The 27,252-nt window shown below is 40.1% G+C and overlaps 1 protein-coding gene and 2 long non-coding RNA genes across 3 annotated transcripts in view; 2 read left to right on the forward strand and 1 right to left on the reverse strand.

The window, feature by feature from the left end:
• The first annotated feature begins 520 nt into the window (after positions 1-520).
• On the forward strand, positions 521-10,904 carry LOC121314857. The gene is made up of 3 exons (XR_005950166.1): positions 521-550; positions 8,798-9,073; positions 10,828-10,904. It is a non-coding gene; the product is annotated as an uncharacterized LOC121314857 (long non-coding RNA).
• Positions 9,290-27,252, reverse strand: part of LOC121314856 (collagen alpha-1(XXII) chain-like) — a 35,376-nt gene continuing 17,413 nt past the window's right edge. The window contains exons 14-30 of the mRNA XM_041248573.1: positions 26,683-26,736; positions 26,544-26,597; positions 21,857-21,910; positions 21,714-21,767; positions 21,520-21,564; positions 20,959-21,012; positions 20,805-20,858; positions 19,502-19,555; positions 18,131-18,202; positions 18,008-18,043; positions 16,804-16,848; positions 16,679-16,711; positions 16,179-16,325; positions 15,538-15,714; positions 12,587-12,677; positions 12,351-12,428; positions 9,290-11,368 (exon numbers count right to left, since the gene is read on the reverse strand). Of these exons, the coding sequence (XP_041104507.1) occupies positions 11,172-11,368; positions 12,351-12,428; positions 12,587-12,677; positions 15,538-15,714; positions 16,179-16,325; positions 16,679-16,711; positions 16,804-16,848; positions 18,008-18,043; positions 18,131-18,202; positions 19,502-19,555; positions 20,805-20,858; positions 20,959-21,012; positions 21,520-21,564; positions 21,714-21,767; positions 21,857-21,910; positions 26,544-26,597; positions 26,683-26,736 (1,299 nt within the window). The 3' untranslated portion in view covers positions 9,290-11,171. The remainder of the gene's footprint in view (positions 11,369-12,350; positions 12,429-12,586; positions 12,678-15,537; positions 15,715-16,178; positions 16,326-16,678; positions 16,712-16,803; positions 16,849-18,007; positions 18,044-18,130; positions 18,203-19,501; positions 19,556-20,804; positions 20,859-20,958; positions 21,013-21,519; positions 21,565-21,713; positions 21,768-21,856; positions 21,911-26,543; positions 26,598-26,682; positions 26,737-27,252) is intronic.
• Positions 11,289-27,247, forward strand: LOC121314859. Its single transcript, XR_005950167.1, has 3 exons — positions 11,289-11,375; positions 26,567-26,639; positions 27,129-27,247. It is a non-coding gene; the product is annotated as an uncharacterized LOC121314859 (long non-coding RNA).

Raw genomic sequence — 27,252 nt, forward strand, 5'->3', positions numbered from 1 at the left:
TCAGAGTGAACAGAGTAAAAACAAAAATATATTTGTGCGTTTATTATTGTAATTTTGATACTTTTTTTTTGCTTTTGTTCTTTATCATCTCTGAATGCTTTACATACATTGATCGGCCTGTGATTAAACGCATTATTTTTACAGTAAAAAAAAATAAAACATGGTTTATATATATATATATATATATATATATATATATATATATATATATATATATATATATATATATTACGGTTTATCAAGCGATTTAAAAATCCCAATAAAATAAGCAGTGTAAATGCGGATACAATTACTGCATCCATCTCATTTAAGTTTGTTTTATTACTGATGCTATTGTAATTTTGGAATATATTTTCGATTTTTTGGCCAGGTTACAGTATTTGACTGTTCAGATTATTCTATTAATGCTATTAGTGTAGCATCAATATAGCAAAAAATGATTAGTTGGTATTCTGTTTTGTACTGCGCAGCTAATGGTACTGTAGCTTTAACTCCCCCGTCCCGCCCCCTTCCCCCACCCCGGAAAATAGAATGAAGGAGGCTGAAAAGGGTAAGCAGCACAGCAAACGTCCTCCAGTGCTAACACCTGAAAGATAGACGGTGCCAAATATTAGGCTATATATTAATAATATAATAATATATCGATCCACGTAATAATAATAATAATAAATAAATAAATAATAATAATAATAATAGGATTCAAGTATAACAAATGACTTTACGTCATGATAATGCATTAAAACTCATACACGCGTGCACGTGAAGTAAAAGAAAGCAAAGAGTAAGCGCGAGGGAAACAAAGTACCTAAATAACCCCCCTCCCCAACCAGGGGAATTACCATGCGCATATTAAAACTACTAGTTCCTGTTTTTAGTCTATGGGGGATTTACCTACTATTGTATTACGTTTCGTCTCACCCATAATGGAAATTCCAAACAAGCAGATATCAAACGTACAATGTCCAATGTTTGTTCTTAAAAGGCTAATACTATAACGACGTACTTTTTAAATATTAAACAATGACCTCACTACGGTAATGTGGACGGTTATAAGTCATTATAATACATAATTACATGTTTTCATTACCTTATATAAGGAATAAACTACATCAAAGTAAGCATAATAAGCTTGTAATCGTATGGAGGGTTTCTGGTGACAAAATAAATACAATAAGCCTCAGATACGATTACAGGCTATTTATTTATTTATTTATTTTTATTGCGCATTTTGGTGTTCTTTGTTATAATTATTTGTAGCCGTTTACAATAGCTCTAAAAGGTAGCACATATGACTACAGTATTTCCCTGCCCTTGTTTTTTTTAAATGCTTCATCGGTAATATTTTAAAATCTGCTGGGATCATTTTTATTAAACTGCGAGTTGGTCTGGTGAAGTCAGTGAAGATGCCCACATGACCCCCACACAATAAACCTTAAACTCTTACAGCTGTACACAATAAGACTGTAAAGTCAAGGAGTTATAATATAATCTATAGGGCTGTAAATGGCTGCTTCTGTTTATAAAGAAAATAAAGCTGTTTATAGTAGTAGGTACTGCAGTAGGTATGATAATCATGTTTTCTTTTGAAATTTCAAAAACAAGGTTTGAATATTTACATTTGATAATAAAACAGTTGGTACGGAGTAACGTAATTAATGAGAGGCCCTTGTAATTTTATGATTTGACTAAATACTAATCTGGAATTGAGTTTGTAGCTGCAGGCTGAGCAACTATTTATTTTTGCAAAAATAACACAATCATCATTGGAATGAGCACATGTATAAACGATTATCCAGCTGGACCCCCATCCATGTAGATTTTTAGAATGTAAACAGAAAAGCCATCACAATAAAACTTTTTTTTTCAAATTATTATTATTTATAACTACTTGGAAGTTCAGATCAAGCAATTATTGATCTATGTTTTTAAGAATAAATAATTTTCAAAGGGCATGTTAGACAGTCAGTACAAAATAATAACCCCTGGTATAAAGAAAGGTCACATGGTGTGCCTGCAGGTCTTATTTCAGAGAAGCGCACAATAAAACCACATTAGTAACCATACGGGTGCCTTTGCAGGTCTTTCCAAAAACAGCTGGGTGGTCAAGTAGACCCTCTGTTTCCAAGAGGATGCTCATGCTCACAAGGCAGTGAGGGGTAAACTCAAATTGACACTTTTTGCTGACTCTGCTTTATGGATAAATAGAGACAACATCAGTCTCAATCAATTGCTAATCCAGCACCCATTGGGTAAGCAGTGGAGCAGTGATTTTCAGTCTGATTTATTGTGTGTGTGTGTGTAATAAAGGCACTAAAACAGATCAGCAAATGCTTAGTGGGTGTGTTGCCTTGTTTTTTAGGATTCTCCATTGGCTATTCTTGAAACAAAACAATTTAATGTATTAATTCTTGTGTGCAGTTATATTCTGGTAAGATTTATCTTAGCAAGTGTCAAAAGATACAGTAAGCATTTCTGTTTTTTTTTGTTGACCAAGTATACATATTTTTATTGTTCTAATAAGAATCTCCTGACACATTAGCTTCAAACAGTGCTTACCTAGTTCCCCCTATAGCGCACAGCTTCACCTACTGCTAGACCAAGGGTCTCCAACACATGGACCAGGGGCCAATCAGATTAATTTAGTGTTTTGTCTGACTCCTGCAGACACTCTCCATAGCACATCCATTAAAACTACAAATCCCATCAAGCATTGAAATCTGGGATAATGATGAAAGACTATAGTTAATGGATACCCCTATCACAGTATTTATTGAAAGTACTCATGACTTCAAGGTAATGGTGCATTTTACTCACCCAAAATACATTTGACTCACAAAGGGCCCTATTTTTGTACATGACTAAATTGACTAAAGTTATGTGGTATTTTTAGGCACATGTAGTCAGGGCTGATGTTTGGTAATGACCAAGTGTTTAATTGTGGTTTTAAGCATTTAAATCCTTTATGCTAATATAGATGACTAAATTCTCTCTTGCAGGGACCATTGAATTAATAATACGTGTCAATGTAGGTTCGATTTTTGGGGGGGTCACAATGACGAGGTGTACATTACCATTCTAGTTTCCTATAGATGTGTCACAAAGACGGCTGTAGTGGGTGACGTCAGACCAGAAAAAGGGAGCAACACAAAACAGGACAGACAGAGACGTGTTGTTTGATGAAGCTGAGTGCTTGGTTGCGCTCAGCGTTTAATAAACAAAATAAATTATTTAAATAAAAACAGCACACGGCACTTGAGGCCAAAATAAACAGACAAATAAAACGGACTAACACTAAACAAAAAAGTGGATGAATAGACAAACACGGTGAGTCAAATCACCTATTTTCTTTTCTCCTTTTCCACACCCATTCTCCACCCACCGAACACACAACCCCGACTGAGTGAAAACATGCTGCTTTTAAATGCAGCTGTACAGAGACTCGATTGCTAATCAATCATTCAATTGAAGTCTTGGTACAACTGCACATGAATTAATCTAGTGAATTTCCCGTGCTCACATATCATAAAATTTTACCTGCACGTGAAGTGCTGTGCAATCCTCGTGCCTGAATACAAATATTCATTTTAAACCACTCGTGTTACACAGACCCATTTATATCCCGTGTACCAATGATTATACACCAACATTAACACACTACATAGAACATAAAACACAAATAAATAGCACAGGGGTGGGGCACTTTGCCACAAGCTGCTACGCCTACTCCTCCCTTACTCCAAAGATAGAATTGCCTTGTTGTCTCAAACTGACAGTTTGTCTGCGCGAGCCTATGGCAAGCTGTTTTAACATTTAATCCTCAATTGCTGATATCAGGAATGCCATTATGATTAGTATGCCATGTCTGTCAAGAGAGCAGCACCTTCGTGCGATCGGCATGTTGGAGGCTGGACTAGGGCAGTGTATTGTGGCTCGCCTTTTTCGGGTGTTCACAGCCAGCAATTTCAAACCTGTCAAGATAATTTTGCAGCATCTTCGTGATGCAATTGTTAATCAGCACCTGCTCTAAAACAAAGTTTGTCATTTTTCAATCACATCTAGTGAATTTTTTCCAAATATAAGTGATAAGTTTCTTTTGATGCTCAAATATAAGTGATACGTTACACAGTCTCACAATGATTGACACTCGTCTACTTAGGCAACAGCAAACTGAGTACAATCCGTACAGTATTTTAATTTCAGTGTTTTCTTTGTTTATGTGAAATGGCTGACTAAAGATTGAAGTGACACTCATAGTGACACTGTGAAGGTACCCTATAAGGCCTGCTCCACCAAACAAACAAGTAAGCACCTGTGCATTCAAAGAGGAGTGGGTTATAATGTGGATTAAGAAAAGTGCAAATGTTTCAACAAGAGATTTTTTTTTATTTTTATACATTATGTAGAAAATATTTTAGCTTTGGATACTGAGGTGAAAATGCTGTTGAGAAGTATCCAAAGTTGATAAGTTAATATTTAATTTTTAAATACTGTCATTAAATATACAGTATCAAATATGTAAATATACAATACCATTTTTTGTTCCTGGGTAGTAAGTGTTACTTCCTAATTGCTTATGCCTCAAAAGTATAGAAAATGGCTATTATTCCCCACAAACTTTGCTTTTGTGACCAGGACAGTGATATTTCAAAATATCACTATTTCCAATGGGAAAACGGGCAAATGTGTGTCTTTTCGTTCACATAACGTCAGAAAAAAACAACATATGAATCCAAATTAATATGTATTTATACTAAAGTAATACAACAATGACTACAAAAGATTTAGAATTGAGTAGTTTTTCGAAATTCTACTCACTTCTAAATCTTTTGTAGTCATTTTTGTATTACTTTAGTATAAATACATGTTAATTTGGATTCATATGTTGATTTTTTCTGACGTTATGTGAATGAAAAGACACACATTTGCCCGTTTTCCCATTGGAAATAGTGATATTTTGAAATATCACTGTCCTGGTCACAAAAGCAAAGTTTGTGGGGAATAATAGACATTTTCTATACTTTTGAGGCATAAGCAATTAGAAATAACACTTACTACCCAGGAACAAAAATTTTGTTACATAGTGTTATTTAATTGATAATTCTGGGGAAACTTGATATCAGGCTCAGGTCAATGAATACAGTTTTATTTTTACTGTAATTCCGCTCAGAGTGAGACCATATTTTGTGAATTGTATGAAAAACTATATAAGGTATTGTAACACAGGTGTTCTGTTATTGTGTGGGCATCCGCTGAAAGATGAGAGAGAGGCACAGTGGGTTTGACGTTGAAACGCCACTCAGGCGTCCAGGTTTTATTTATTTATAGGCAGTTGTTGCAGTTATTGGTGGCCACTACCGAGGTATTAGCAATGGCATCCTTAGTGCGGAAGGAAATACACACACATGTAAATCATAGTGCAGAAATCCAAAACAAAACACAGTGATAAAAACAGCTAATAAAACAAAAGGTGACCATGCTCAGGCCAAGCGCTGCTCCCACTAAAAAAAGAGGTCCCGCTTCAGGACTAAATGACACTTTTGTCTGGTTAAAATTCCCCTAAATTAATCCTTAAATTAAACACACGGTGATCGTGTTGTAGCTCACCCTGGTTCCACACACAGTGGCGAGTGTTCTTCTCCTGCAGGTTTGCAATCAAACAGAGCAAAACAAAGAACAAAGAAATGGGCTTTGCAGCCTCTTTTTAAAAGTCAGGTGACCAGGATTAATTGATTATCAATTCTTCAATTAGCACCTGGCCACCAGCTACAAATTCCTTTCAATTATCTAAATTAAACACACCTTTTTTTAATTACAAACAAAACCACCAACAAAATACATTAATTTACAGGGCAGGCCTCAGCCCCGCCACATAATCTCCCACTCAGAATGTAACCCCTCTGGATCCATTCAGAATTTTCACCCATGCTCTCTAATAACGCACAGGTGGGTGGGAGAGAATGTTGGAGCTCAGCCGGCCCTTATCAAACACCAGACATTCAGAGCTGCTCTCAACCACTCGCACATCCTGATGTCTGATGCCAGCTGGCCCCAACACTAGCTCCATGCTATTTACTGGGCTTCTGTACAGGGGCGCCAGTTCAATCCCCATGGAGACCCCTGGGCTTCTGTAAGGGTTGCCCGTTCAACCCCCATGGTGACCCCTGGGCTCCTGTACGGGGGTGCCCTTTCAAACCCTGCCTACCCTCTAAACCCAGTGTCCCATTAGTTTTTTCTTGGGGCTCCCCTCCAGAGGATGGCCTCAGCACTGATGCAAGCCCCAGGCTCACTGCTGGTGTTGCTTGCAAGGGGCGCTCCAACAGTAGCATTGGAGAGAGGCACTCCGGCAGTGGCGCTGGCAACAACAGCAATGGGCACACTGGCAGTGGCAATGCTAGCAACTCCGGACATGCAGACGCTGCACTATCTGTATCCGTAGCTGGTAGGGGCGCTGGCGGTAGCATGTCTGGCTTCTGCCGTGCTCCCCTCAGCATCATGTACAGGGGCTCCTGAGAGCTGTACGGTAGCTCCAGTGCTCCTACAGATGGTGTCTCCTGTCGCTCTGGCTGTTGGGATGGTGGCTCCTCCCCCTTCAGCACACAGGATGTCAACTCCATCCTCTCTGGCATGCAGGATGGTAACTCCTCCCTCTCTGGCTCTGGTGCAGGTAGTTTATCCTTCTGTGGCCCTTGTGCAGGCAGCCCCTCCTTTTCTGTTTCTCTGATGTCTGTTGAGGGTTAAATGTAGCTTGCTCTTATCCCCCCCAAAATTTTTTAGGTGGGGTGTAGCCCCCGCTCCTCCACCAGGAATATCGGCAGGTGCGGTCGCTTTTCCTCCTGGGACAGCAGCTCTGTGCCTCGCTCTGAACCTCAGGCTCCTCCCATTCTAGGTCCGTGTCTGTGGCCTGGCCTGGACCAACCTGGTCTACTCCGCCTCCCACTGCTCATATATCCCCTCCACAACCTCCGTCATGGCCTCCAAGGACTCCAAGTGCCAGGTACTGCCTGCGGATGCCCTTGATCTGAACTTCTCGCTTCAGGCGCACAAAATCCACCAGGATCCTCAGGTTGCTGGCCCCCAGTATGGTTCTGCCCTGTCCTCAGCTCTCTTACCTTTCCATGTTTCTCTCTGGTGGGTGGTCTTGCCTTGCCGGCAGGTAGGACTCAGCAGATCCTACTGTGCTGATTTTCATTCCAACTGAGCTCTCAGTTACTTAACTAGACCCTTAATTTAAATGATAACTTGCTTAATTAGACCTTTTTAATTGTTTTCAGCTTTTAAACGGTAACTTATAAAATGTTATAGCTAACTTGAAATCTTTAACTGTTTAAGAGCTGAAAACAATTAACAAGGTCTAATTAAGCAAATTATCATTTCAACTAAGGGTCTAGTTAAGTAATTGAGAGCGCAGCTGGAATCAAAACCCCCTCATCACAGAGTCGCCATAATCTCTGATCATGGATAATTGCATTTTGAGCTATTATGTTGAAAAAAATAAAAGTATACTAAGAAAATACATCAGCAGTGCTTTTCGTTAATCAAGCTTAACTGCTCGATTTGGCATATCCTTGATGTGGTTAAAAACGAAAATAATGGGATCTAAGAACTCTTACCTGAATTAAGAGCATTCACATTAATTGCATGGTGCTGATCACTCAGCCAGAGCTCAGCTTGATTTAAGAATTTCTACAAACGTTGCCCGCGTTAGCTTTTGAATAGGTACTGCAGTAACTATTTCTACACTGAAGATTTACAGCTACCTTTTCCTGTTTTAAAAATGTGGAATTTACCCTGTACCCGGTTAAGATAAATCAACCACTAAAATCTTCAATGTGCCTTCAGTGTGTTTAAGGATACAGTTCATAAGCAAACATGTACAGGTCAGTTTACAAGTATTACAAAACATTGTATATGTATTTGGTGATTTGAAAAAAAAAGCAAAATACATGTCAATAAAAGCAGCGCATTACCTATGTTTACATTATAATTGTAAAAAATGGACACCACCAGTCTAGTCTTGGTTCCAACCTGTTTTTTTTAAACTGTTAATTATACAACAGGCTTCACCCCTTTCAGTTAGAGTTGTTACTGATTAGCTGAGCAGGTGACACAGGATTGAGCAGGGTGGAGATACATACTGTATCCAAAGTCAACAATTGGAAAGCATGAAATAAAATTGATATGGCAGTGGCTAAAAAATTATTTTTACTGTAAAGGTGAGTGATTTATTGCAATATTCAATTCTGAATTCTGCTGGATATAACATTTCACTAACTAGGCAACACAAATTAATAAAATATACTGTATTTTTTTCTGAAAGAAATATACTACTGACAATTTGGAGTAATCTGATTTCAGGTATTATTATTATTATTATTATTATTATTATTATTATTATTATTATTATTATTATTATTAATGTTAATACATGTTTTTTGTGCCAATATACAACCATAACACCACAAAATCTAATGTATTTATTTTATAGCAAACTGCATTAATATGCATTACATAAAAAAAAATAGACAAAACAATAGTTGAACAAGAAAGGAAACAAAAAACTAATGCTCGATTCAGAGTTTCCATTTTTCTCTGAATGACACAAATCAGATCTGACCATGAAGGAAGACCCAGGTAAAACCTCCCAAGGCAAGGTTAAAACAGCAAATGGGGCTAAATTAAGCCACTGCTGATATTCAGCCTTTTGACAAGGAATGCTTTTTGTCATCTCGTAGAGTATTTTGTATAAACTATTGTTACTTTGGCTGATCTAGTCTGTGAAACGTATTTTCATTGGCAGTTTACAGCCCTCCGGATGAGGAAAATGTGCTTCCAATCATCTTTTAAAGCACTCAACGTGTGGAAGTGAATTGCCATCGATTGGTACTCAGTTGTGGGGGAAGCACAGCTTTTCTTGTTTTGAAATCGACACATTTAATGAATGGATTTCACCACTTCTTAAAGGCAATCATAGCATGAACATGAGTGTCGGCACACCCCTACTATTTAACCTACAACTCAAAGCCTCTGGCAATTCTTGTTAATGCTTTACTGCAAGTGTTGTTTCCTAGGAAAGGTGAGTCACTGACTGTTTTTACTTCCAGTTTCTATTTTCAGCACGGAATTTTATTGGGTTTTGCAAGCTGACTTGACACTTATTATTGTTTTAGCTTAGTAGTTGGGAAAACCCAATAGATTCCAGACAGTTACTCTGGGTCATTTTATTTTTAAAATAATTATAAGACAAAATACAAAGTACTAAAGTAACAGTTGTACATGTAGTAAGAGCAGATGATAGATTTCTCATTAAAAAAAAAACAAAAAAACAATTGAGCATTAAAACGTGTCATTTATGCAATATGACTACATTCATGTCACCAAAGCTTCCTTGTAACTACCTAGTAATTATAAATTAAATTGTGTAACCTGAATAATTGCTAATAATAATCTGCATTAACACAAATTTATCACGTTAGGTCTGTAATATAAATAAGCGTTGGACAAGTCTAATTCATGTTCACTTCAAATGTATTCTATGAAAATTAAAGGCTTTTAAATTGCTAATATGATTTCCAATTGAATTACCCACACCTGCAAAAAAAAAAAAAGTTATGTATGGCTTCATTTTTGTATTGCCATTTGTATCTTGCCAATGCTGCATGTGACCTATTGCCAAACCTTTGTTAGGTTGCATATCATTTAGAAACCCAGGTGTGTATTTAACATTGAAATCATCAAGAGTGTTTTTAGGTTAGGATTCCTAATAAATAAATAAAAGGTAATTAACACATCATTAGTTTCAGTTTTGTTCTGCATAAATACATTTTAATGAACATCGATTAACAAAATATATCTGAAATGAAGTAGGTATTTCAAGGGAGTGTTGGTATAGTTCTTGGTGGCAACCCTTTTCAGAAATAAGATGCCCATACTGCAAAATATATAATTGTAATATTCTTGCACTATATAACTTTAGCGATTAACTGGTAATTCAGAACTAGATTTTTGGTCAAATAAATAATCGATTTGTGTGCAAGATCTGACAGTCTCCACACTATTTACTATTTTTTTTTCTATTAGATTTTATTAAAATTTACTAAATGCCAAGTTTACTGTGTTGATGGAAAAAGAAAGCTTTTGGCAAAACTAAAAAACGCAACACCCGCAGTTAACATATAGAAGCAAAATATATAGATTGGTAGCTATAAAGAAGTTAACTCCTAACTGTTAAAGAATTCTGTAAATGGTTGTAAAATGGCTGTATATCAAGTCATACATTACTTCATAACTTATTTAACCCCAATTCCTAAATCCCCTTCGGGCACCAGAACCACAAATCTTAGTCACACATGGGCCTATTTTAATAATCTAAACTGTGGCAGATCTTAATACTAACACACAAATACCTTATATATTTTTTTGACAAACCTAATTTCACTAGATTTTTACTACAAACAGTAATGTTAATTTTACTATATGGAGTAATGTTTCTATATAAAACCCTTAGGGGAAAGTTCCAGTTACATTAATAGAGTTAAAGAGTACCACCATTTCTATCATTTAAATAGACCCCATGGGGTTTTATCTGCATAGCGGGGGAAAAAAAATCCTAATCAAAGGGGCTATAGCACCTACATAACTTCCAAACAGCTATTTATAAAATACACAGTATGAACAAACTTATTCTGTGTGTTCACTGCTTTAAAGTTAGCATTAGCACCATTAAATTATATTGTTTATAAGTGTAGGAAGCAAAAATCTGACACATGTACTTAAGATTCTGTACAGAATTATTTACATTGCTCTTTTTTATTTTAATCTCATCCACAGAAATAAAGAAATTAAATCAAAAGTTTCTGGAACCATTCAGAATGAGTTGGCATAGCCTGAACATTTGAATTTTCAACTGATCAAATCAGGAGGTGGGCTGGTTCTTCTGGTTTTCTATGGTAATAATGTTCTCTCACAATATTTGTGGTTCTAGATATTCACATCATTTTAAACAAATTCAACAAATGATGCATTAAAAAAGTTGCTTCTATGAGAGCTTTAGTTTTGACTCCAGTTAAAGTAAATGTAAAGATTATACTTTAAGCACCCACAGATGTGTGTGGAGAAACTCACACAATGTCATTGTTGATAAATTCAGTTGTTTTCTTGTGTTTTGTCTTTTTTTAAATTACTGGTCCTTTCACAAGCTCATGTTCTGAGCGAAGTGCAGGAGCATGGATACTACAGTCCCGAGCTTCACAACGTCCGGGAACGCCAGCAGACCCAGGCAATCCTGGCCGGCCTGTAGGACCAGAATGACCACGAGGACCTTCCAACCCTGGAATACCGTTTTTGGGAACGCCTGCAAAGCCGGGAAGTCCTGGAAGGTAATATTTGATAACTGGTTACTCTCTATAATACATTAACTAATAAACTGCATACATTTTGCTGTTCAAAATATGGCTTGTTGCTAATATTGTCCAAAACATGAACACACAACTGGAAAACAGAAGGTGGAGGGTCATAGTTATTGCAGTGGCATGATTCAGAACAAATTACAGTCCTAGCACATTAATACACACCTTTGTTATAATTATTTACTCATTTTAAATCAAATGTGAGAAATCAACCAATCACTAAACGCTAATGACAAGATTCCAATACCACGTATCTTCTGTATATACAGATATGTCATAATGTGCATAGAACATGAGGCCCAATTCTAAGGAACACTTTTTATCATTATGAATAGTTCCTGATTCATAATAATTTACCAGGTTATATGTAGGGTTTCTCTTATTATAAGAGACTTCATTTCACACAGTTTGAGCAGCTCAGCTTCACTTTACTGTCAATTTGATCAAGATGGCATCTCTTTTACAAAAATAATATAATACAATAAGAGACACTCTTCAATCAACATATCAACTTTTATGTCTATTCTCAATAACATGAACAACTTAAAAGGGCAGTGGGTAGGAGGGTGGATATTTAAATAACTGTAAAACACAGTAAGGGAAATTTTGTAAGAAACCAATAACTGAAAAAATACCAGAAACATGTTTGTTAACTTAAAATATACAGATGACTTATTCACTAAACATTTGTTTTCAGTTTAAGAAACTCCTGAGAACACCACTAGAATTATTTGGTTTTGTTTTCATCTCTTTCAGTTCAATTATATCTCTTTCATACCTCATTGGTAGAGCTAAACAGGAAACCTACAAACTTTAACTTGCTATTACATAAAAAGCCTTCTTGTCCCGAAGTAGAAACTTTAAAATGGCTATTTTTAATGCAGCCTGTTAGCTGTGGTGTCTGGAAGTCCAGCATGAATTCTCAAAAGTACTATTGTAGCCTACCTCTGGGACCCTGGCGTCCATCATGTCCTGGAAGTCCTGTTCCTCTGTCTCCTGTTTCTCCTTTATCACCTTTCCTGCCTAGAGCGAGCGAGCGAGCGAGAGAGAGAGAGAGAGAGAGAGAGAGAGAGAGAGAGAGAGAGAGAGAGGAGAGAGAGAGAAGAGAGAGAGGAGAGAGATATGAGACAATGCTAGGTCAATATGAGGGAACCACAAACTAACCCATAAAGACGCCTTACCTTGTTCTCCAGGAGCTCCTTTTGTTCCCTCCACTCCAATTGGTCCCCTTTTCCCTTGAGTCCCTTTTTTCCCAGCCAGACCGCTTTTGCCCTGTCAAATAGTTACGATTGTATTGTGAAAACTAGATCCAGTAGTATTTAGTTTTTCCTACAGAAGAAATGGATACGCTGGAGCCATGCTGATCCATGGTCATGTCACATACCAACAGACACCAGGCTACATGAACACACACACATATATATATCTCAATTACTAAGCCACGGTACACATCATTACATGTATTCCAGCATGGTTTGCAAAATGCTTTTTCATCCAAATGCACACTCGTGCAATATTCAAATCTACACTTCAGTCAGTATACTGTTTTTCCTCGAAATAGCATCTAGCATTTTCTCAATCTTCTCTTTACCTGGGCAGTTATTACTATCCCAATGACAAGACAGCTGACATCCTCCTTGCTCTTGTTCAAATGAGTCAATTATTTAAATAGATCCCCCCCAAAGCTTTTGATGCATTTTCAAGCGCTTTATACATTTTTAAAAAATGAGGTATAGCATGATATGGTTCAAATGAAGCACTGTCATAATGCTAAAATTAAGGACACTGTTTTTACATACCGGAAAAGACAAGGTGCTTGCGAGGTCGATTCGCCATGGCAATATAATTTAAAAAAAAAGTTATTTAATTACAAATACACACTAAACAAAATATACGTCAATAATACTTAATTGGTTTAATTGTGTATAAGAAAAAAATCTTTCACGATAGGTATCGTAATATATTTAAATATTGAAAAATGAATGGGGGAGGGGCCAGTAAAACTAGCCGCTATTAAGAATGACAGACAGTCGAGACTGAGCTCTACATCAAGCATATACAGTAGTGTGGCAGGGCAGAGGCCCTGAACATGGAAATCTACGTTTTGTGGCTGGCAATCATATTGGCTCAGGAGTGGGTGAACTGCGTAGAGCCAAGATGGCCGCCTTTTTCACAGCAACTTGTTAATGAAACAAATTGATTTACTGCTGTTCAATTAACCCCTGGCCACATTCAATAAAAACACATATTTGGTTTGGAGGACAGCGAGCAGCAGCAGAGGAGATAATTCAGTGAAGGAACCTGCAAAGCCAGAGAAAGAGAGACTGGGAGCAGCAGTGTGTGCTCCAGGTGAAAAGTGGGTACTGTTTCTGTTTAAACCTTTTGTTTTGTCCCTGTTTGTGAAAGAATAAAAGTGCTGAATTGTAGTTTTCCATCTGGGTTGCTATTGTTGCCGCTGACCAGACTTGAACTTGGGACCACTATGCCAGAGGTGGCTTAAGTAATTCTATTAATGTGCAAGTTTCAACTTATTTGTTTCAACTATTCTCTTACATCTGCAAGGGAACCATTCTGAGTGGTTCACAATGCAATTACTGAAAGGAACACGGTCATCAGAATATTTAAATACTGCCCATAAGAGCACTTTATATTTTTTAAGTCTGTGTTACGGAATTTGAGTAATTGGAATAAGGACCTCAAAATAATTGCAAACTTCATATAAAAAGTAAGGGGGCAGTTTAAAAAATAAAAAAAATAAAGAAAAGAACATTTGTACTTCAAGTAGTAAGGTATTGCAGGAGTAGTCCCGAAATAGGTTTCCAGACTAGAGGTCTTCATAGGTCTACCCGAACCTGAGGACCTGAGACCCGACCTGTACCGAACGGGTTTTCGGGTGCAAAAATTGTCACGCAACACTCGGGTCGAGTCTGATTTTGTTTACTCGGCAATACATAAACTGACGATTTACTATTAGAGGCTCTCTTTGGTACTAAAAATTTTTTTTTAATTCCTGCTGCATGGATTGGCTTCCCCCAGTAGCACATGGCTTGCAGAGCTCAGCAGCAGACACGTGGGGGGGCCCATCGAACGGGTTTCTTTTACATCATTCTGAAAATGTGGAGTAATGGATTTGTTTATGAAGGACGTGAAAGAAAAACTTAAGAAAAACTAATTCAATGAAGAAAAGCTCACAGAAAAATGCAAGCCTGCGGTGTGAACCATTTGTTGTTATTGTGGACAAAGAAGGAAAACAAGTTTTGCAAAACACACATTTTACATCTCAATTCCATTTGCTCTTGTGTTAAGTTTGTAATAAAATCACGCATTTACAAGATCGTACTTCAGTTCATTTAATTTTCAGAATTTATTTATGTTTGTATCTTTTACAGAAACATATTACATATCTAAATTTTACAGTCCTCTGTGTAGGTTCATGATGGAATAAACATCTGTAGTTCAGCCAGAGTTCCAGGCTGACTGGAAAAAGCACTGCTTTGATACTGTATCTAGTTAGTGCCTATACTGAGCTGGGGAAAAAGGAAAAGCATTCCACTGTTTTTTCAGGCCGGGCCTAATAACAAGAATTTTACATTGGGTCGCGTTGGGTATATAACTGTCGGTTCAGGGTGAGGTCGGATTGATTAATTTTAACCCTTGAAGATCCTTCCAGACATTTCTACCCCCAAAAATATTTTTTTAGGGTTACATCCACTTAAAGAAAATGGTGACAAATAGTTCTTAACACACTCAAAAATGTGAATGTTTACACAGTACTGATACCTGTACAAGTATGGTGACTTTAAGAATAAGTAAGAATATGAGTACAAGTAATGGTTCCTCTGCACCCTTACTATTAATAAAGCTGTATGTCTCGTATTTACAATGATGAACAGCATTCCCGAAGGCCCATAGTGGAGACTGTAACAGTATGGAGAACATCATGTGGAAACTCTGTCTACCAAATTTGCTCGATCAAAAAATACTCCACACTGACAAATGCAAGACTGATGCATGACCTTCTTAATATGGCCCATCACAACGTTGCACTACCAACCACTGAAGGAATCGCATTGATGCCGTATAAATCCTGTTGCATCACAGAAAGAACATCTATAAAACAAATGTTACATACTGGTTTTCCTGGTGGGCCAGGCAATCCTCGACCTCCTGGTGGTCCGATGAGAATCCTGTTGTTGATTGGGCAGCCACTGGCGCACTTGGATCGGATGGAAGCCGCATGTTGTGATATCTGTGCTGTTACCACGCCACGGCACAATTCATAGATCTGTGCATCAGACAGAGCTGGGCCCTGTTAAGAAAATAAATAATAAAAAAAAAATTATATATAATTTTTTTTTTTTTTTTTTATTTTAACATACATGCATACGTTGTTTTTAATTGTTTTTTTAGGGACAGTATACTGCAAATCAGGCCTATTGCCAGCTCACCAAAAACCACATGTAAAGTTACTGTATTACACAGTGTATAAATACTTTTGCATTTCGCTGTTTTAGTCAGTTTAGCTTTATTAGTTTATTAAATTTTCTAGAAATAGAACTCACATTTAAATTACGTCTATACATAGTAACAAAAACTCAAAAGCTTCCAACTTCGCCATCTAACTTCATATAATGCAAAGATTTGGGGGTTTTGCCTATGCCTGGCAGAAACTTGATTTAAGCAGGTACCAAAGGCGCCAACATTTCTGGTGACTTATAACATGGTAAGAGCTGGTGGCCGCATCATTAAGGTAGATTAAATACTGCCTTATACCGGTGACCCTTGGACTCCTTTGGCTCCTGCAGCTCCTGAGTCTCCAGGGTCTCCTGAGGGACCAGATTCACCCCTCGTGCCAGGGATACCAGGGGGGCCATTTCTTCCCAATGGGCCGTCCGGGCCTGAAGAGCCACGCTCACCACGCTAGTGACACACAACATTGGATACAGTAGGTATCAGACACAGCTACATGGTGAAACAAACTCAACTGTGGTAAACATTTGAAAAACACACTCTTTTGCTGTCTCAAGGCTGCCATTTTTGCTGGATTTCATCTTTTGTTTCTGGAGCTTAATGGGTAGTAGGAGCTAGAAAGGTAGAACAAATTTGGAAACAGGGAACCTAGTGGGTATACAGTATATACAAAAGGTAACCTGGAAGAATTCGTTATGTGTGTATACATTTATGATGGTAACATGCTTATCTATGTATGTGTTTAAGGTCACTTTGACACAAGCATGTTATAGGTCAAATATTAAATGATAAAAAATACAGACCTGTCCTTTGTCTCCTTGGAAACCTGTGCTACCCTATAGTAAAATAGAAAGGACAACAGTTAAGATCTTACCACTGTTAATGAAATATTTTAAATGGGTTTGTAATATAAAATAGATAGTTTTACCTTGTCCCCTTCAACTCCTTTGATACCTGTGCTTCCTTGTTGGCCCTGGGAAAACAAGGTATGAATGTAATTTATTTTGGGGGGGAAAATAATGTTATAAACTATAAAGACATCATTCTGAATGCCACATATGCTCATACAACTCAAAACAAAGCCTCTGATGTGAAGTTCTTTGAGGTTTAATGCTTTTGATGGAATAGTGCAAGAACAAAAAAGAGCCACTACTAGTATTATAAAAACTAAATTAGAAAACGATTGAGTGCAAACAGCCAATCAGCTTCCAGATCTAGCAGGCTTCTATTTTGCAAAGATGCTCAATGCCAGCTTTTTCCCATAACATTCTAATCAACAACTCAACATACAAAACTACTTAAACATACTTTCTGACGCTGGTTTAGAGACAAGGGAAACCATCTCTGTGACAGGACACCGTAGTAAAGGCTCAATTCGCAGCTACTGGACAGCAAATCAATAGGGAAGACATGATTGGTCCACAGTTCTGTCATCGGCTGGATCCAAACAACACCCTCCCTCAAATAGCCAGTCAAACTCCCAACCCTGTTTCAGTTCTTTCAGCAGCAGTCAATCCTCTCCCTGCCTGCTTGAATGACACAGCACTACATGTCCAGATAAATTATAATAAGAAAGAGTAATACCCCAATAGATAAATATGTTTGCAATAATAACAATTTTAATAATAATAATAATAATAATAATAATAATAATAATAATAATTTATCTACGTGTATGTTGTTTTTCTATTCTAATTATGTTATGGACTAGTTTCCTCAGCGCAATGTTACCTGCTGATATATCAGAAGTTCAAGGTAAATATAGGTTTTAAAGTGTTTTTAAAAAGAAAATAAATAAATAAATTGTTTTCTAATAGTGATAGAGCCCTCTCGATAGCTGTAACGTGTGATAAACAGTAATGTTTGTGGTAGAAGATACCTGGTTAAAAACAAATAAACTTCTTTCACTGTATATTCTTTTGTTGGCCATTCAGATAGTTTATTTATCTATTTTTGTTAGAACTTTTGTAAATAGTGGACCTGAATTACATGAAAAAGTGCTTCTATGTACAGTCATATATAATTTACAGGAGTCTTTAGGATAAGGGATGCTGCAGTGTTTAAATAGGTAGGATGGCACAGTACCTAGTGGCAATGGTTCATAAATGTATTCAAATTTAGGACAAACATACCTTTTCACCATCCGGGCCTGTTTCACCTTGAGAACCCTGAGAAAATGAGTAGAAGTGTCAGGAGGAAATTAATACAAAGCGGTCAATTAAGAATACACTGGTATCAACTGGAGCGTCACTTACAGGCTGACCCTTCAATCCTTGAGGCCCAGACTTCCCAGGTTTACCTGGATCACCTGTGTTTCCTCTTGCTCCCTGCATTGAAAAGAATAACAATAAAACTGATTAGAAACCAATGCTCCAGCATGACCGAAGCAGACATCACATTTCACTTGCAGAGTTTTTAGGAATGGAATGTCACATTCTTTTACATAATATGTACTTGCATGAATCCCTGTATTCTAAACTGGATCCCTATGTTGTTCATGGAGATGACTGGTACCACTTACATTTGCTGATGCAAACAGGACCCAGGCACTATTGTATTCACTATTAACAACAGGTCAGTACTAAATTATAACAACTAGTATGAATCAAGAAGTAAAACCGCTTAAGCAGAGGGCAAAAAGAAAAAAATATATAATAGGATAATATGAACTGTAGCAATTAAGTCTTGGAGTATTGGGGTGTGGATAAAACCGCTTACCTCTGGCCTCCAAGTTTATCACATCCCCCATTCTCCTATAATGAATTGCTATTTAATCTCTACAATGGGCATTTCATTATTTCAAGTTACTTATAAACTGGTATAGCTAACTTGAAATCTGCAACTTTTAAAAGAGCTGAAAACAAGTAAAAGGGTCTAATTAAGCAAACGATCAGTTCAATTAAGGGTCTAGTTAAGTAATTGAGAGCTCGGTTGGAATGAAAACCAGCAGCCACAGGGGGTCCCCAGGATCAAATTTGAGAAGCCCTGCTGTATACCAATGATACAGTTTGGTTTGAAATAGTACACACCTGTAATAATGTCAGTACCATTTTAACCCATAGAATGGGAATTTCAAAATGTCTGGCTTAATTACATAATTTTATTTATTTATTTATTTTAGACTGGCTACTTCTTTTCATGGTGAGTGTGGTTTCTTCTGCATTGTTAGAGTTTGTGGCCCTGCATGTGTAAAAATGTGTTTACTGAGTGAATGTGTTTATGTGTTTAGTTTTTGTTAATAAAGTTGTATGTTTCTGAATTAAGGTTTGGCAGGGATGGGGTTAAAATCCCATCCCTACAGAAATCTATGTGCAGAATGTGGCCAGGTCCTAGTTGATTAATTGGTGTAAAAGAGGTGGCAGCTAATTTGCTCTGGGGGAGAATTAGTTTGGGAAAGGGCTGGGAGCAGTATGTTGTGCTCTGTTACTTCACTGAGACAGTCTTAGCTTGTTGTTTTATTTAAAATTTTGTTTACTTTGTTTTGTAAAATAAAAGTGCACATAGAAAGCACTGAACTGCAATCTCCTATCACCCGTGTCTGCTATTCCAGCCACTAGCCCTACCACTACCCTACCACAAAGGTAGCCACAGAACAAACATATACAAATGGACAGCACGTTTCTTACCTGGGCACCCTGCCTTCCTGGTGGGCCTCTTGGTCCTGGATCTCCTCTTTCACCCTGAAACAGCGAAGCACAGCATCAACTATTAACCTTTTTCTTACAGTGCAATGCAGTAGTTAGAAAACCTGAAGACACAAGAACATTCACAATGAACATTTCATTATATATTGAGAACTATGGGCCCTACTGATACTGTGCCACAATAGGGATATAGCAGAGATACCCACGCGCTTGTCAGCATTCCAGTTATCATAAAACATGGTTACAACATTCTTTACCACATATTATGGAGATTATCAAAACCTTAGAATATATGAAGCAACATGTCCCATGTATGTCACTTACTTTTTTACACGTACAGTACCTGCAGTCAATGCAGGTCATGGTGATCTACTTTGTCAAGATACCGATAGCTCTAGTTTTGTATTTAAAGCTGTGGCTAATTACTTGTATACTATAGCCCCACTACTTTTATTAACATTTTTAACTTAAATTCCTTTTATTAACATTTTTAACTTAAATTTACATGTCCCTTAAGTCCTGCATCGAAAACATAATTATCTAATTTTATGACTGGAATATTGAGACAAGGCCATTTTCTATCATCTTTGGATTTGTGGCCAGCATAGTCTAACCATAATAATAATAATAATAATAATAATAATAATAATAATAAAAACTCAATCAGGTTATGCCATAGGTAATGGCTTGTTAACTGATTGGGATTCACAGTGTGCTACAAATACAACCTTTGTGAATATGTACAGTATCCAGCAACATGTTATTCATATTATAACAAAATAAAAGATAGATTTTTAAACTTGGATTAACTTTTTACATTTTTTTTGCACTTATTGAACATAGATCTTCACCAGTGCAAAGTAGTTATTTCAAATTAGAAGGATAACTAGTAGACTGGTGGATATCCTTCCTGTTGCTGACTTAAAAAATAATACATTGTAGAAATCATGTAGACATTCAAACAGATGTTTAAGAGTTTAGTATTTTTTACTTGTATGTTATAGTATTATTAATTTATAATGGGACATGTTAATACATTAAACTGCATACTAACAGACTATAGATAGTTCTCACTTTCACTGGTATACAAGTTCTATTACTGTGAGACCTCTCGCCAAAGGCACTAAAAATACACTAGCTCTTCCCACACTGGTTTTTGTAGCGCTGCTGACAATGACTGTACATTTTGGTGTTTAAAATACTTTCTGTTTACCAAAAAGTGGATGTGTATTGTTTTAACTTGTGCTGTGCATGATGCCACTATGAATGAATCTGTTTTTATTACCTTTTCTCCGAATGGTCCCGGTTCACCTCCTACTCCAGTAACTCCTGTAGGACCCTAAGAAAACACACATTACAGCTGTAGCTTTTTTATATTTACATTTTACATCACAATTCATTGATTTTGATTACTTCATAAATTTTTAGCAGCAACTTACATCACCCCCTGGCTCGCCATCTGTACCGGGAATTCCTCCCAAGCCAGTGTTTCCCTTAATAAATTAGGATACAAAGAAAAAAAGAATTAACACACATACATGTTGTATTTCTAACTTGTACTGACCACCCCAATAAGGTTAGCATTGCAAACTGATTTTTTTCTAGAATACATCTATCATCTTATGACATGTAACTAAAAGTTAACTGCTGCTCACTTACATGGTAACACATACTTTTACTATGTGACATATTACTATGTGATACATGCCCCATTATTAAAGTAATATGTTCCAGAGTTCAGTCTCAGCTGAAGTAACGTGTTGAGAGGTGACTGTAAATCCAAGTGCTACGCACAGTAGTAGTGCCAGTGTAATTGTGTGCGGGCATGTACTCCCAAGGGTGGAAAGGTGATGCTCTAAGAAGCTGACTGATTCCTTTATAGGCTATGGAATGGACACTGGATAAGAGACCCCTCCACACCATCACAAACAAATGGCATTTACTGAATTAAATTAGCAACAGTTTTAATTAATAATTTTGTATTCACATTATATATATACCTTTATGCCTGGATCTCCTCTCTCTCCCATCATTCCAGGGTAACCCTATAAAGATAATAAATAAATAAATAAACAATTGAATGATTGCTTACTGAAACAAAATGTTGATCTGATTGATTCCAGGTGGGATGTCTATAATGTGTAAATAACAACTGTTTATGACCATATAGAAAATTGTTTTTCTTCACACATACCATATAACCCTGCTCGCCAGTGTCTCCTGAAAATCCAGGTGCCCCAATTTGACCCTGAAAAAAGGAGACAAGGAGAGCATTTTAGTGAAGTAAGACCGTTTAGAAAATAGCAAATTACTGAAGAATTTAATAAATAAACATACCTTTTCTCCCATGGGCCCAGCAGGTCCTTCCTCTCCAGTCTTTCCTATAGACCCCTGTTGCGAGCAGTCATTCTTGTTAATCTCAGATATGTCAACTTTGTCACCAAATGTTGCTTTATTCATTTTTTACTGTTGACTACAATGGTATGAGTTATTGGTATCCAAGTACAACAACAGTCAAATTCAGCGGTTAATTTGTAAGCAAAAAGGTACTGGATCTTATAACTGAGGAAAAGGGGTAGTATTTTTGTTTACAGACCTAATGATTTACAGTAGCTTCTATATATGCTCCAAGTTCTCTTGGTGTCAGTAGCTGATAATCCACCTTTGCCTAGCCATGTTTTAACATAATCTTCAGGTTTCGACAATACCAGTGGCAGGTCCATTTAATCTTTTTGCGTTTTGTCATTTGGGGTGTAAAGAAAACTAGTAATGTTCTTACTTACAGATGTTGCATCCTAAAACATATCCTTGTAGTATATTTCTCATTCAATTCATGGAACAGGAAAGTGTTTTTTTTTTGCAATAACATTTGTCAGACAAAAAACGTATCTGGGATCTGGTGCTATCTGTCACGAATTATAGAGCAACAGCAGCAAAATGTACACCCCTGATACACAAAAATGTAATCGGTGTATATCCAATAAACAGAAGAACACTGGAAATGGTTACTCAATTCACGTTGACATCACCCCTTTCCCAGTACAATTAGTTTTGCAGTGTTCCTCATTCCTAGCATTGATTCATTCTGAATATTTTCAACTACCCCAACTACTCAGTGTAGGCAAATTCTACATTTCTGTTGGGGACTCCACAGACAGGGAGGATTGTACACACTTGTGAGATTTAAAACGAGATTACAGTTGGCTCGGAGGAATGTTTTTACTGCAAATTGTTGCAAAACTTTACAAAATGCCTAGACACACATAAACCCCAGAAGAATGTGTCCGTAGCCCTAAGGATTGTGTTGTGGAAGACGGCAAAGGAAAGAAGGTACTGGTATTACTATACTTATTGCGCCAGGAAAAAACACCCAAGATTTTTTTTTAAGTAACGGAAAACAATAATCTCATACAGTATATAAAAAGTGAAAGCCCCTGGCAGAGCAAAGCTCTGCCCTTTTAAATTGGCAGGGATGGGGTTAACTTCCCCTGCCTGCCTGGGTTTATTATGTTCAGGTGGCTGGGGTTGATTAGTTGATTAGGTTGATTAACGATCAATCAGCGCCCAGCCACCTGATATAAAAGGAGGCCTCTGCTTCTCATTTGGGAGAGAGGGAGCTGAGGAAGCAGGTTGGTGTTTGTTTTGTGGTTTTTGAATTTTCTAAATCCAGTGAAGGCATTGCCCAGCCTGGAAACTTTATTTTTGTGAGTTTTATTTTTGCTTTATTTGTGTTTGAGTATCTGTTATTTTGCCCTTGTGCACTTTATTTTTGTTTATTTATAATAAAACAGTTATTTTTTTGAACTGCAGTCTGTCTCTGGGCCTCTATCCACTCGCCAGCCTGCCACATTTGGTGTCAGAAGTGGGATAGCGCCACCTAGAGGCTCAGAGCAGTATTTATTTATTTTTTTTTGAAAAAAAATGGGAAAGAAGAGCAGACAGTGGAAAAGGCAGGACAAGCAGCAGCTGAAGAAATGTAAGCTGCTGCAGCCACCGCTGGAGGACCCGGCCAGCCTCTTCCCCTGGTGTTCCTGGTGCGGGAAGGAGGACCATCGTTGGCGGTCCTGCCCAGACGTGCCACCGGCAAACTGGTGTGGCCGGTGTGAGGAGGACGGCCACAACTGGGCAGGATGCCCCTACAACCAGGCCCAGGAAGAGGTGCAGTGTTCACCCCGGGCATCAGGGGCCACCCCACTACCTCCAGCACCACCACCTTCACCACCGTCCCAGGAGATCTGGGACTGGTTGATGCACCCTGAGGCAGACCTCGTCCACGATCTCCCCATAGTTATCAACACGCTGTGGCGTCGAGATGGGGAGAGGTGGGAACAGTGGGAGGAACAACACCACCCGGCCTCCTTCCCAGAGGTTGCCCTCATGGTGGTTAATTACCTGGCGGTAGACATGGGAGATCCACCGGTCACTCCAATAAAGAGAGGTGAGCCGCCTTCCCGAGAGCCAGAGAGGGGTGAGCCGCCTTCCCGAGAGCCAGAGAGGGGTGAGGAGCTGCCGTCGCTCCCAGAGCCAGAGAGGGGGGAGGAGCTGCCGTCGCTCCCAGAGCCAGAGAGGGGTGAGGGGCTGCCGTCGCTCCCAGAGCCAGAGAGGGAGGAGGATCTGCCGTCGCTCCCAGAGCCAGAGAGGGGTGAGGAGCTGCCGTCGCTCCCAGAGCCAGAGAGGGGTGAGGAGCTGCCGTCGCTCCCAGAGCCAGAGAGGGAGGAGGATCTGCCGTCGCTCCCAGAGCCAGAGAGGGAGGAGGATCTGCCGTCGCTCCCAGAGCCAGAGAGGGGTGAGGATCTGCCGTCGCTCCCAGAGCCAGAGAGGGAGGAGGAGCCTCCGTCACTCCCAGAGCCAGAGAGGAGTGAGGAGCCGCCGTCGCTCCCAGAGCCAGAGAGGGGTGAGGAGCTGCCGTCGCTCCCAGAGCCAGAGAGGGAGGAGGATCTGCTGTCGCTCCCAGAGCCAGAGAGGGAGGAGGATCTGCTGTCGCTCCCAGAGCCAGAGAGGGAGGAGGATCTGCTGTCGCTCCCAGAGCCAGAGAGGGAGGAGGATCTGCTGTCGCTCCCAGAGCCAGAGAGGGAGGAGGATCTGCTGTCGCTCCCAGAGCCAGAGAGGGAGGAGGATCTGCTGTCGCTCCCAGAGCCAGAGAGGGAGGAGGATCTGCCGTCGCTCCCAGAGCCAGAGAGGGAGGAGGATCTGCCGTCGCTCCCAGAGCCAGAGAGGGAGGAGGATCTGCCGTCGCTCCCAGAGCCAGAGAGGGAGGAGGATCTGCCGTCGCTCCCAGAGAGAGAGAGGGAGGAGGATCTGCCGTCGCTCCCAGAGCCAGAGAGGGAGGAGGATCTGCCGTCGCTCCCAGAGCCAGAGAGGGAGGAGGAGCCTCCGTCGCTCCCAGAGCCAGAGAGGGGTGAGGAGCCTGCCGTCGCTCCCAGAGCCAGAGAGGGAGGAGGAGCCTCCGTCGCTCCCAGAGCCAGAGAGGGAGGAGGAGCCTGCCGTCGCTCCCAGAGCCAGAGAGGGAGGAGGAGCCGCCGCGCTCCCAGAGCCAGAGAGGGAGCCGAGCCGCCGTCCTCCCAGAGCCAGAGGGAGCCGGGCCGCCGCCGCCGCCTCCGCCACCAGAGGGAGCCGGGCCGCCGCCGCCGCCTCCGCCACCAGAGGGAGCCGGGCCGCCGCCGCCGCCTCCGCCACCAGAGGGAGCCGGGCCGCCGCCGCCGCCTCCGCCACCAGAGGGAGCCGGGCCGCCGCCGCCGCCTCCGCCACCAGAGGGAGCCGGGCCGCCGCCGCCGCCTCCGCCACCAGAGGGAGCCGGGCCGCCGCCGCCGCCTCCGCCACCAGAGGGAGCCGCCGTCGCCGCCTCCGCCACCAGAGGGAGCCGGTCCGCCGTCGCCGCCTCCGCCACCAGAGGGAGCCGGGCCGCCGTCGCCGCCTCCGCCACCAGAGGGAGCCGGGCCGCCGTCGCCGCCTCCGCCACCAGAGGGAGCCGGGCCGCCGTCGCCGTGCTACCTTGGAGATTCGGGGCCCCCTCAACCAAAGAAGGCTTGGGGGCTCCGACATCAACCCCGCCCACCACCACCCACCATAACAGCCCACCCAAGGGACATAATTGGACTCTTGGGGGGAGGGGGGTATGGGGGGCTGAGGGCTCGGGCGGAGGAGCTCCGTCTCGGCCGCCTCCGCCACCAAGGGAGGGAAGGGCCCGGTGCGCCGCCTCGACACCGGTAGCTCGGGCCCGCAACATAGTTACTCCGCCCGGAGTAGCGGTGTCTTTTTACTAACATGCCGCCGGCAGACATTCGCAGGGAACCCCCAAACCAAAGAAGGTGGCTTGGGGGGATCCGACAGACAACCCACCCACCACACCACCTTCCCCATAACAGACCCACCGCCCTCACAAGGGACATAATTGCGACCTTAGACACTTGGGGGGGGGAGGGCGGGGGGGGGGGGGGGGGGGGGGGGGGGGAGTTGGGAGGATTGCGGCCGGTGTACGTTGTACATGGGGGGAGGTGTGTGGCAGAGCAAAGCTCTGCCCTTTTAAATTGGCAGGGATGGGGTTAACTTCCCCTACCTGCCTGGGTTTATTATGTTCAGGTGGCTGGGGTTGATTAGTTGATTAGGTTGATTAACGATCAATCAGCGCCCAGCCACCTGATATAAAAGGAGGCCTCAGCTTCTCATTTGGGAGAAGGGAGCTGAGGAAGCAGGTTGGTGTTTGTTTTTGGTTTTTGAATTTTCTAAATCCAGTGAAGGCATTGCCCAGCCTGGAAACTTTATTTTTGTGAGTTTTGTTTTTGCTTTATTTGTGTTTGAGTATCTGTTATTTTGCCCTTGTGCACTTTATTTTTGTTTATTTATAATAAAACAGTTATTTTTTTGAACTGCAGTCTGTCTCTGGGCCTCTATCCACTCGCCAGCCTGCCACAGCCCCCAAAAAAAAAAAAAAAAAAAAAAAAACTATTTCGGGGTATCTACATAAAACTAAAAAATAGCTAAAAATAAACACAGAAAAATGAAATTGAAAAACAGAGATTTATACCTTTTCTCCTTTGTCTGCCCCAGGTCCTGGCTCTCCTGGTTGACCTACTTCCCCCTGCAACAAGACACAGCAGTCAAACAGACATCCACCAAATGTGTTGGTGAACTTTTTATATTACATTCATCATAATACTACTTACAGTCGCTCCTTTCGGTCCTACTTCACCCATAGGCCCTGTCAGTCCGATGTCGCCCTGCAGTATAAAGATGAGGGATTATTTTAAACATGCATTGCCTTGTTAGCCAAGTAATTATCACTCCTAATATCAAATGTACAGGTAGAGTACTAACTAACACATGTTTTAGTCTTTCTGAATCCCTATTGATTTCGATTGAAAACAGGACCCTCTCTTCTCTACTGGGTTGCCTGGAGGTCTTGGAATAATTCTATATTCTGCTTTTGATCAATTCTGATTTGATTTTGATTTTGGAAGGAAGCAATTATTATACAGATGTTTCCTGTGCCCCCCTCCTCACCAGGATTTAATTTGAATGTATATATTTAAAAAAAATGATTAGAACGTTTAAAAAATGAGTTACTGATATTGTACGACTCATTGCTAATATCTGTTCTGTCCTTTTTTAGTTTTGTTTTCAGATACAGTAGAACCAGAAGCAAGGCTGTGAGACCATGAAAGCAAATATTCCTGCAAATTATTAAAAAAAAAACAAAAAAAAAAACATGATGGCGTTAACAGCATTGTCTACGT

Source organism: Polyodon spathula, chromosome 4 (genome assembly GCF_017654505.1).
Source record: "Polyodon spathula isolate WHYD16114869_AA chromosome 4, ASM1765450v1, whole genome shotgun sequence".
Classification (NCBI taxonomy): domain Eukaryota; kingdom Metazoa; phylum Chordata; class Actinopteri; order Acipenseriformes; family Polyodontidae; genus Polyodon; species Polyodon spathula.